At 38.3% G+C, this 11929-nt stretch overlaps 2 protein-coding genes across 2 annotated transcripts; one reads left to right on the forward strand and one right to left on the reverse strand.

Moving 5' to 3' along the window:
• Positions 1 to 621: 621 nt before the first annotated feature.
• On the forward strand, positions 622 to 6483 carry LOC106169571 (CUB and sushi domain-containing protein 3). The gene is made up of 11 exons (XM_087003095.1): positions 622 to 966; positions 1291 to 1456; positions 1704 to 1945; positions 2378 to 2575; positions 2943 to 3125; positions 3423 to 3605; positions 3879 to 4061; positions 4364 to 4540; positions 4664 to 4843; positions 5295 to 5471; positions 5753 to 6483. Exons 1-11 carry the CDS (start codon positions 852 to 854, stop codon positions 6469 to 6471), a joined length of 2523 nt encoding a protein of 840 aa, XP_086859221.1. The 5' UTR covers positions 622 to 851; the 3' UTR covers positions 6472 to 6483.
• A 174-nt stretch (positions 6484 to 6657) lies between these two features.
• LOC106169584 (mitochondrial amidoxime reducing component 2) lies at positions 6658 to 10950 on the reverse strand. Its single transcript, XM_013549076.2, has 7 exons — positions 10637 to 10950; positions 9758 to 9937; positions 9126 to 9300; positions 7781 to 7927; positions 7494 to 7555; positions 7180 to 7254; positions 6658 to 7036 (listed from the first exon to the last, which is right to left on the reverse strand). The coding sequence occupies exons 1-7, from the start codon at positions 10852 to 10854 to the stop codon at positions 6898 to 6900; spliced, it is 996 nt and encodes a 331-aa protein (XP_013404530.2). The 5' UTR covers positions 10855 to 10950; the 3' UTR covers positions 6658 to 6897.
• Between the last annotated feature and the right edge of the window lie 979 nt (positions 10951 to 11929).

Raw genomic sequence — 11929 nt, forward strand, 5'->3', positions numbered from 1 at the left:
GTTTTTCATTACATATGATTTCAAAGGTAGGTATTATTATATGCATTATTAGAAAGTGTGACATGATTTAATTGCATTCGCGTTAGATATTTAGAAAATGGAAAACTACTCTCAAGGAAGCACCTTTAAGTTATTTTCTCGTACATGCATTGCTGTTTTATGATCAGACGAAGAAAAGCCTTTATTTCTGAAATCTTCCCTCACTTTCTGAATGTCAACAACCTGCGAAGGCAAAGCTCATTCTGGACCGCAAAGTTCCTAAGGGGATACGAGCACCAGCCATCTATTAATTCATGTCTGACGGAGTACGTTTTACATATCAATTTTATTTGTCCATTTGAAAAAAGGTCAAATAGGTACATCATGCTGCCTTTAAACGACATGAAATAGTCTTTTAAATTAAAATACCAATTGAACTAATTAAATGTTACTACAGAAAAATTTCTGGTAAACAGGCTTCCACTGACTTCTTGGCAAAAAAAAAATAAATAAATAAAAATAATTATAATAAATAAATAAATTAAATAAATAAATAAATAGACTTAAATTCAAATTAACTTTCGTGTAGTGTACCAACCGTGGAATATACAGATATTTTACGTAAATTTTCAGAGCCCGGTTGTCATGGTTACACACGCCTTACTGGCACTCCAGCTTGGTTCGCCTCCCACCCTGGTGCAGGGCACTGGGTCTCCGAAGGCAACGCACACTGCACGTGGACTATCACGGCTCCGCGGAATCAGTTCGTTGTGGTGAGGGCAGAAAATATTTGGCTGCATTGTGTGGGAGAATGGCAGACTTTAACAGTTTACGACAGCGCCGAGGCGAGAGAGGACACCTTGATCGCACGAATGGCTTGTTCCAACCGCCTACCATTGTACGCGTCCAGTGGTAACAACATGTTTTTTGTCTATAGAGACATCTGGGCAAGTTCTGGAAGAGGGTTTAACATCTCGTATTCTTTCCGTAAGTGATCACTTTTTTTCTTCTTTTACATAGATGCAAGGGGAAATAGTAAAATGGAATGATTGCTGGTACTTTTTAAACAAAACGTGATTATATGTCGCAGGAGAAAACTAAGGGGGTACTTACTTTGGCTCGAAATGAATAACTCGAAAACTCGTTTTGTCAACTGGTTTTGGATATGGTACTTTGCATGATAAAACAAAGAAAATTGTTGATTTTATCCATAAATTTATTTATTTACTTCCCCTAAATCTGTATAACAGTCTAACGCACATTGGATACCTTTAACAAACCGTACTTATTAGTGACAATTCGTATTAATAGACAATAAACGTCAAAGTGGCTGTGGAGACGACATGTATTATAACAGCACCAGTGGAGTCTTGCAGTCTCACCCAGGGGCGGACGGCACAACCACTTCTCGCTATTTTCCCTGGTCACGATGTCACTGGAGTATCAACATTCCGTCTGGGGCCTGGTTAGGATTAAGGTAATAGACACAGGCTTCTTGCGTAAAATTGATTATACATTAAAGACTAAGGCAGGATGATGGGCTGCACAATGCGAGCCAATTTTAGATCAACCTTCGCGCCAGGCACCCATTTTGGATTTGCGTATGATACAAATACAAAATTCTAGTGTGAAAATTAAATCTAAAGTTACGCATATATTTTTACATCTATTTTACTACAACGAACTGTTCATTACTAAGTTTGTGATATTTTTTATTTTTTTAGGTTCGAATGGTTCGACGTGTACGCAAGCTCAGTTAGCCAAGAGAAGAATTATTGTGAAGATGACAAATTAATAATCCAGATAGGAGAATTCAGACGAGAGTTCTGTAACATTCATCGGCCAGACGGCGATGGGCTCCGTATAAGACTGCCAAGTACACCGACAGTAATAAATATATCGTTTATAACGGGACCTGTTAGTCTGTTCAACAAACAAGGAAGAGGATTTAGAATAGTATATGCAGGTACGTGGACCCTTATATATATATATATATATATATATATATATATATATATATATATATATATGTGGCAGTAGGGGTAACATGCTGCCCACCCTGACCCCGTGGGGCTCACTCTAATAAAATCACCAATAATAATAATAATAATAATAATAATCTTTTGATACTACTAGTAGCACTATGACCCGTCCCGATAAATGACCTTCACATATGAAGACTTTTTGTTTCATTTAACCATTCTTACAGAGTAAATTATAAAAAAAGAATGTCAAGCTTTTTGTTACGTTAACGGGTCATGATGTTTTATTATTAACAAGTACAATAGTATGGCCTTACAGTTTTAAACTGAACTTTGTATATCCACAACAGAATCCATTCAACAGTAATATTACACATAATCCGACCTGTTGGTATCACATTTGATATTTCCTTCAGTAATATGTCGTACTGCAGACGACACTTACGTCGGTGTCCGCGAGGTCCACCGTCAGGACCACAACTGCAGTCATGGAGAGGTGCCAGCAGGGGACCTGGACCGAGTCTGCCTGCCCAACGGAACTCTTGCCGGAGTACCCGTTATCTGCAAACGTACGTGCAAACTAACTCAACAGGGGTTCAAAGAAAATGTTTTCTGTCAGTGAACTCATCGACGTGAAAAGGAATTGAACCCCCAATAATCACGTTTTCGAACTGATTGACCTATTTGTAGATGTTTTCAATCCCATAAGTATAGTTTATAAAAAGTGATCTTATTTTAAGTTTTTTATATGTTTGTTTCTTAAATACGGATTTGATTGTTTGGAGAAAATGGTGTTTCCCATTACTTTTTAAAAGTTATGTTTTTCTACTTCAGAAAAAAAATCATGTTGTTTTATGTTTAAAACCTTCCAATTTTAATTACATACTAAATATTTCTCTAGAATTAGATTCAAGTATGAGCTTAAATTATGACCGCTTGATTTTTCATGTATAACAATCTTTGCTATTCCATGACATTTAGCCGTGGAGTGTGGCCTGGCTAGCGACGTAAGAAATGCTGTTCCCCACTACACCGGGACTACACACCGGGGCAGGGTGCGATACACTTGTACCAAAGGCCATGAGCACACGGTGGGGTCGGCTGAAAGGATTTGCACCGCAGACGGTGTGTGGAAGTGGACAGGAGATCCCATGGAATGTGAAGGTAAAAGCTGACACATCCTCCCCCCCCTCTCTCTCTCTCTCTCTCTCTCTCTGCACAACGTACGGGAACGTGGCTGTATACTCCTGTCTTTCACTGAAAAACTTTTCATAAATGATTTGCACCCCCTACCCCATCTCGAGGTGTATTGGAGAAGATGAGGTTATGCACGTGTACCCTCTTTTCACAGTCTTTGATTGTGGCGCTTTTCAGAATTTTAGTCAATGAAGAAAGAAATTACCACTGAAGCCAAGTATTAGATCGCTGGGTCTAAAGGCTGCGTTTCTTCGTTCACTTCAGTTATAGATTGCGGAACACCACCTATTATAGAGGACGCTTCCTCAATTCTGCTGAATTCAAGTACGTGGTACGAGAGTGTAGTTTCCTACTTCTGTCCAACGGGGTACTTTTCCCTTGATGGAAATAAGACAAAAGTGTGCCTAGATGACGGATTGTGGTACGGAGAAGACCTAATATGTCAACGTGAGTTCACAAAAATTGGTCAAAAAAAAAAAAAAAAAAAAAAAAAAAAAGTTGGACTCAAACATAAAGTGACTTGGCGAAATTTTAAAACAAATTTTGCCGTTTGAACTGTTACATTTTATGTTAAAGAATTTATAATTTATCTTTTTTATGTGAATTTAACGTTTTGGTGTAGTAAGCACCAAAACTGTTTTATCCAAAAAGAAATTAAAAGCAAATTGATTTCTAGAAAACAGTAAAAACTGAGATTAATTAGACAATAAACCATTGCAGGCGTAAATTGTGGATCCCCCGTTATTGTTGGTAACGCTACCAGGACTGTTGATACGACCTCTTACCTTGGGCGAGCGATCTATGCTTGCTTTCCCGGCTTTAGCACCCCGGACGGAGAGACCATAATCGTCAGAACTTGCAGTGCCTCGGGAAAATGGGAAGGGACGTTTCCTGAATGTAACAGTGGGTATACCGGTGACATTCATGTTGTCTAGATTGTTCCAATTGTTGAAGATAGAACTCGGAATTACACGGCCAGTTAATAGTAGTACACGAATAGACTTGTAACACGACTATTTTCTTTAAATTTTCGACCCTTCATACCGTATGTGTTGGTTTAAAGAAGGTCTCATTTTAAAGTATTTAAGACAGATTGTTGAAGAAATTTAATTCACCCGACTGATGGCGTCTTGTGAGAATTAAAGTCTGCTAGTCTCTAAAAATTAAAATGGTTCAAAAAGTGAACAAGTCACGTTGCTTATCAGTTGTAGATTGTGGAATCCCAGAAAAGTTACACGGTACACGTATGCAGTACACAAGTACGGTGTATGGAAGCCTAGTTAATTATACCTGCGACACAGGCTACACCCACGTGCACGGCTGGAAAACCAGGAAATGTCATCATAGCGGAGCATGGGTTGGGGAAGAGCCTGTTTGCCAAGGTAAAAATATCTCCTTCTTGATGCTATTTAAAGTAAACACAAAGAGAATTTAATAGTGACAATGTGGTGTTATCCGTGCTATTGTTCAAAATAACCATGAACCATTCTCTTTTGCCTTCCCAGTTGTAGACTGTGGTTCCCCGCCATTGGTCCAGAACACAGTCAGCAGTCTGAACGGCACAACGTACGGGAACGTGGCTGTATACTCCTGTCTTCTCGGTTACCGGGCTGTTAATGGGTTCCATAGCATTGCTACCTGTGACGCTGCCGGACACTGGATAGGGGAACATTTACGATGTGAAGGTTAGTGGTGTGTGTTCAAAATAAAGCGACGTTTGATAAGCTGCACGGTTTTTGACTAACTACGAAAATATAATCACCATACTAATTTATCACTGCAGGGTATGAATATGTTATTGGCTATGAATTTGATTAAATTTGTGTTTTTCTTTTGTTGTTTAGTAAATTGCAAATTAGTAATTGGCCTATTTAGACCCGCTCAGAATAATGTTATAAAAGAGGCTTAGCTTCTACCCTCAACCAGGGCCGCAGATTGATTTTTCACTAAATATTGTTTCTGGTTAAATAGATGGCTAATCTCTGCCTCAGCAAAAATGTCCACAACAATAACTGCGGTCCTGGTAGAAGGTATTAGCTTCAATGTTCCTCTAAAAATACACACTCCATGAACGTTATCTGTTGAATATTTCAACATTGTTTTAACAATATATTTAAATAAATAAATTTTCTTTAGCATTAGATTGTGGGCCTCCCCCAAAGTTAGACAACTCCATAGTTCGGACACCATATGGTACTACCTACCTCAAGATTGCCATATACGTATGTCTCCCGGGCTACAGGGGAGTGTCATTCATGATAAAGTTTTGCAAAGAGGATAGTTTTTGGAAAGGACCAGATTTACAATGCATAGGTAATATTAGATAACAAAACATCTTCACTTATCATTTTTGCCCAGTTTTGTTGCCATTTGATTCAACAGAGTATTTAACGTTACGAGATGAAGAGTTTGCAGGGCAAAAACTTAAAATAATGTCCTTATTGTATAAGCATTTAGTGTAACTTTGGACAATTTTTAAATTGCTTGTGTTGTATAGCATTTCCTTAATTTGGTCAATATGTGAATAGAAGTGGATTTTCAATGTTTTTTATTTAACTATTTCGTATAACTTTACTTTATTTCATCTACTTCAGCTGTCCCTACGAGTCAGACAAGTCATCCTGAGATTGCAACTCCCGGTCTGTATAAAAGCACCAGCAATATCCTTTACCCTGGAACAAGAATGACTACAAGTCATCCAATGATTGGTGAACGCGCAGGTCTACTGTCAACGCATCGTCTGACCTCACTAAAACACGCGCCTGTGACAACAGTCAGCACCAACGCGGGACCAGATGTAAATGGCAAAGGAGTTTCAGCTTTGCGTGTCTCGGAGCACTCGGTCACACCGAACTCGACCTTTGTCCACAAAGATTCAGGGGATTCCCAAAAAGAACCAGAGGGTAAAACGAATGATGCAACTTTGCTATTGAAAAACGACACTCTTTCTGAAAACACTACTAAAAGTGCTCTCACGGCTTCAGATGTCTCTGGAAATTCACTGAAGTCAACTCAAGTCACCGTCATCTCACTGGCGACGGCTACGGTCTTCCTTGTCGTCGTTGTTGTCCTGCTACTTCTACTTTACTATAGGTTCCTTAAAGGCAAAAACAGACGTTCTTCGCCCGGTGAGATAGTTAGATACCAGCCAGACAACCCCTTTCCTGTAGTACACGGGATGGAGAATCCGATATATGATACCAGTGTGATGCCGAACACGACAAACGAAGTCGCCAATGACGGTTCAGAGAGTATGCAAAATTATCTACCTGGAAATTCTTACATGACTGTTGATAACAACAGTGATGCATAAAAGACAATAAAAAAGAAAAAGAAAATGTGTTTTTGTGTGTGTGTGTGTGTGTGGGGGGGGGGGGGGAAATAACGTTTGTGAACGCGTTCGTGAGAGAGAGAGAGAGAGAGATGGAGTGAGATAGAGCGATGTATAGTTGTGGTCAAAATAACACATAAATGTAGCCAATAAAAAAACTAGCAAACCTTGCAAGTAAATACACCTGTTACATCGTGTTATCTCCATCATATAGTTATTTTAGTAATATAGTTGTTTGAATATCAACACTTTTAAATGATCCAATTCATTATTGTGACGTCTTCTGTCATATTCCATATCCAAAAATAATATTATGACAGTTCTGCGAATGAAAACGAGTTTCAAATACATATTTATACTGCGCTCATTATCAACCTCTAGAGTGACAATCTTTCAAATTCTTTGAGTTTAGGCGTCTTTTGGGAGCGGGGTGTTTGAAACCACAGCATAAACAGGATCCCCAACTTTGATAGTGCCGCCAAACTTATCAATAGCCAGATTGATACCTAGTATTGGGTTGTCACGGTACTCAGGGTGCTGACGATATCTGAATGAAAAATTGGAGAAAAACAAATTTAAGCTTTTATGAAATATGTCATGGATGAATCCAGAGGTTAATTTCAAATGTATATTTTAATTTCAACCTTATGAACATATCTAATAGATATCTCTAAGAGAGAATATTCCAACCTTCTCATCGTCTTAAGTGGTTCAGTGTCTGGGTCTCTGATACCAGTGTCCGGATCAACAGTAACAACGATACACCTGCAAGTGTAATATAATATAATATAATATAATATAATATAATATAAGGTACTACAATACAATACAGTTTAATCTTCCTTGCGAAATTACATAAATGTAGAATTTGGACGAATGCGGTATTGCAATTTGTATCAGCTCTTTTAAAGATTAAATATATGTTAGCAAATACCTAAACCTTCTTATGATACAACATATTTGAATAAAAAAGCTGAAAACAGAAACCAAGCACAGTAACGCGCCTCTGACAGAGCTTCACTTGGCGGAAGTAGTTGTCGCCGATCCGGAGTTTCTGCCAACTGTCCTGTTAAAAGGGAAAAATAAAACCTTCATCATAATTGTTTCAGAAAAATTGCTGAATTTCATATCATATTTAATGCTTTATAGTTTGTATTTCCTAAACAGAGATATACAATTTTGTTTCATGTATAACAATGTTCAATACTCAAAGCAATTCTCTGCTATCAATACATGAAAATAATACGCCAGAGCAAAGTTTTAACTTTTAAAAAACAACGCGTAGGCCTACCTCTGCGAACTCAGCACAACCAGACACAACCACATTTGGACGGAACCAAGACACTTCCACATGTTTGCCATCTGGCAGTGCCTTATTGACATTATTCAGCGAAGGCTCGGTCATCAGCATGACAGCGCTGTAGTCCGCAAAAGCAGTCTGGTAAATATTCATAATGAATACAGTTAACATAGCAATCCAATATATTCAAAGGCATACAATGCGCGTTATTATAAAAAAATGAACGAATAAGAGATATACTGGAAATTTCATCATTATCACCTAAATCACCAAAGGTATAGCCTGTCTTTAACTGTAAGGAAAATCACTTTCGATTTCTAACACCATCATAAGTCAGCAAACCTCATTTATATTGGGTGGCACTGAAAAATGTTTTTTAATTCAATGTTCAATAACTTCAACAGGTCACAAGCTTTTGAATACAAATATTGTACAGATGGACTTTTGATACAATATTGGTCAAACCTGAAAATCTCAAGTCTTAAAATGCAACAGTTTTGATACAGGTATAACTATCAAATCAAAAAACAATTAACAGGCATTGAATATGCCAGTAAACGATTTTTATGTAGTTTTTTATCCTTTTAAGACAAAGTACTAAGCTTTTTTTATCCATACATCTTCTACTATTTTTTAATACAACGACGCTTTTACAGAGCATTTTATTCCCAATATAGTATATCTTATTGGCTAAATAAACCTTTATCTTATCTTAGTCACGTAGGTGTGACGTGACAGACCTTATATTACACCCTGACTCTACTATTCATAATCCATCGCAGGGGGCCTGTTTTACAATGTCGACCTCCAGACCACTGGTTTCTGAATGTGGGGGACTCGGACTTTCAATCACACCGGATTCTTTTTTCCGTCAGGCCGGCTTGGAAATATTAAGATCTAAATTTTTCGGTGTGCCAAAATTAAGAAATGCAGAGTCATAAAATTTTCAGCATTTATTTAAAACGTCATTTTCCTAAATATTCCAAACTCCATTGCAATATCTTCAAACTGTTGAAGATATTGAACTCTGATATTAGTAACATCTTTGGCCACCCGATTTATTCCACAACTGCATTTTTTTAAAGTTTCAAGTTACCGCGTATTTGCGAACTTCAAGCGGTAATGTTACTTTGAATGGTTGTTTCTCTTCTGGGCGGAAGTGCCCAGTAAGTCGCCTTTGCCTCGTCTACCCTTTTCCGATTGTCTCTCTATTAGAATTTTTTTCATCTGACTACACACAGATATGAAGAAACATGTATTTAGTGAATTTGGTCTTCAGGAGAAATGGCGACAGATCTAGATGTAGAGTCACAACTGAAATTTGATAGTGGTTTACCTTGTCGCTGGGTCGGCAACGATTAATGTAATATGTATTTTTCTTTCGTATCTCTTGCTTGGGGAGACTGGGGTGGGAATATACAAAGCGCATTCCGTCTTTCTTCAGATATTTGCTGATCCACGCCGCAGCAGCGTCACCGCAATCCATACCTACGGTTTCCATGTCACGCATCCTATGATGAATAATGGATTACATCTTTTAAGGGTTGGAAGGCACGTTTCTTTGACAACAAGAGACGCACATTTTAAGCCCCCCCCCCATGTACTGATATAATATAATTTAATTGATTTTTGTTGTAACTGAATTAATATTTTAAAAGACCAGTCACGTTTGAGACATACACTGTAGAGAAACGCCTTAAGATATACGTAGAAATGGACAGAGGCCTTGCATTGCAGTGTATAATATATATATACTAGTACTTTTAGTTAGTTTTTCAACCATTCATTTTAAAGGTGCGACAGTGTTTGGTATTTTTCTTTATCAAAGCTCGGGACAAGTTAGTATGATACGAGAAATTCTATGAAATCATTTTATTTCATTCATGTAGTGGATAAAGACCATTTTCAGCCTATTAATTAACTCACTTATAATCTCTGGGTTACTTTCCACACGTTAACGGTACTTACTTCAGATCCATAACCTTGCTATCGTTGGATAATGTCATAGTGATTGGTAAATTCAGGGTGTCCATTCCTTCTGCGTCCAGACATATATGATTGTCACTGATGGTGACATTCACTGCGGCCAGCCTTGGTTGCTCAGCGATGTTAGCGAAGGTGCCATTCTCTTTTGCAACCATCCAGTGCCTTGTAAAGAGAAGAGTTTTACAGACATACTGGGACAAAAGTCATTACAGTAATCGATTTTTCGGAAATAAATGGAGAGAGAGAATAATGCCCCTCCCTACCTAATTTTACATCTGATATAGCCCTTTGTCAACATCTGATTCCTGCGCTTTCACATATTACAAATTTTACGTCATCTTCTGTTCTGTTACTCATATACCCTCATTGTTATTTGCCCGTTTGAGTGCTCATGGATATGCGATTTTAAAGGCTTAATTTGACTGGGCCAAGTGCAAGTGGGAGTAGTAAAGAAAAGCATATCATGAAATATAGATCCCATTATATAAAATACTTGGAGACCAAAATGTCCATTACAGAAACAAGAGAATTAAGCAAGACTATGTCTTTGTCTCCCTTGTACCAGTCGGCAGTATTACAAAATTAAAGTAGTGGGTAGCCACCGCGCAACAACAGACGGATACGAAAACTACGATAACTTACTTTTACCCCATGCAGAAAGCCCCGCGGCCATCAGCTACGACATCGACGGCGGATTATCGACGGATTATCGACGGCGAGGAACTTTTTAAAATCAACATAGGAACCACGATTTATTTCTATAGTTTCTGCTGGTACAGTTAGATGTTTAATGACATCCTAAAAAAACGCGTGGTCTTAGTGAACCGGATTGTCAAACGGTACCGTGTCTGTAGGGCCTACCTATCCATCATATCCCCGGATTTCAGACCCAATTTCGAGACCTGTGCTGCCTCCACTGAAACACCTTTGGCTGACTTCACAGGATAAATGATCAGATCAGCTACCCTGCCTACAAGCCTGAACTGTTGGGTGTTGCGGTATATCCACCATGTAAATACATATTTAGCAGCCGCTGCAGAGAGCAGGCCGGCAAACTGGGCAATTTCGTCCTGGCCCATGTTGTAACGCGATTTGCGTTTACCAGGTGCCAAAGTGCAATACTCATATGATGCTAGCGACTTGTCCCGTCATGGCGACGAATGATAAGATGACCTATTTAACTCGTACCCTCTACCAGGGCGACAGGTCGATTTTCCACAAAAATTCACAGATGTGTCTATAGATAAATAGACAGTCATTTTGGCTCTCAGTCAGCAAAAAATGTCCACAATAATAACTGCGGCCCTGGTAGAGGGTATTTAACTCGTGCCATTATTATAGAACAGTGTCGGATTTAAAGGGTGTCGGGGAGGGGGTATGCCCCCCTCCCCTTCGATTTCTGAAAAAATTACACCAATGGTCCCCTCTTGCATTTAGAAATTTCATAAGCTAACTCATAGTTCTAAACTGTACCAAATGCCACCGTTGACCCTCTAAATCACCAAAAATTTTCGGGGCGCCCAGCAGACCCCGAACCCCAAAATAATTACTTGGTAAGAACCAAATATTTATCTCCCGTAATACACTTATATGCGTTCGAAATTTCTGTGTATTACACAGAAATTTCGAACGCATATAAGTGTAGCTATAGCTCCAAAATGTAGCTTAGACGTAGTATACGTGGAAGCGATGTCTGATTCTAAGTTTGACTTGCAGGTTTAGTTTAGTACGTTACAGCAGGAAAGGCCTGTGCGGCGATGTAGACATGTACATGTAGACACCCTGGATAAAAACAGATAGAGATAGAGCGCGTTTGTTTGTCTAAACTGATAACATTTGTAACACACGTCAAAATTATTTTTAATCTCGTGTTCAAATAAAAGAAAAAGATATGTATATAAAAGAAAAACAAGGCAGCAAAGCTGTTAAATGTACAGGCGAGATACTGTCAATTCTGATGCAGTAATACATTATGCTTAACTGTAAAGTCAACATCAAATTGTAATTATGCATAACAGGTAATACTGATGAAAGTAAAACTATAAGGCCTTAGGCCCATGAGAGTTCAAGTTCACACTTCGAAAAAGCCAGAATGAGAAAAATGAAAATTTCACAAAAAATGCATTAATTCAATAAAAATGATAATTCAATACA

The sequence above is a fragment of the Lingula anatina genome, chromosome 2 (assembly GCF_051362555.1).
Source record: "Lingula anatina isolate TDL-2025a chromosome 2, LinAna3.0, whole genome shotgun sequence".
NCBI lineage: Eukaryota > Metazoa > Brachiopoda > Lingulata > Lingulida > Lingulidae > Lingula > Lingula anatina.

Coding starts and splice junctions, on each gene's coding strand:
- LOC106169571 (XM_087003095.1), top strand. CDS start 852: ATGGCTTGTTCCAACCGCCTACCATTGTACGCGTCCAGTGGTAACAAC. Junction 1,457..1,703: donor GGGGCCTGGTTAGGATTAAG/GTAATAGACACA, acceptor TTATTTTTTTAG/GTTCGAATGGTTCGACGTGT. Junction 5,472..5,752: donor ACCAGATTTACAATGCATAG/GTAATATTAGAT, acceptor CATCTACTTCAG/CTGTCCCTACGAGTCAGACA.
- LOC106169584 (XM_013549076.2), bottom strand. CDS start 10,854: ATGGGCCAGGACGAAATTGCCCAGTTTGCCGGCCTGCTCTCTGCAGCG. Junction 9,301..9,757: donor AGCAAGGTTATGGATCTGAA/GTAAGTACCGTT, acceptor TATTCATCATAG/GATGCGTGACATGGAAACCG. Junction 7,255..7,493: donor CAAGTGAAGCTCTGTCAGAG/GCGCGTTACTGT, acceptor TTACACTTGCAG/GTGTATCGTTGTTACTGTTG.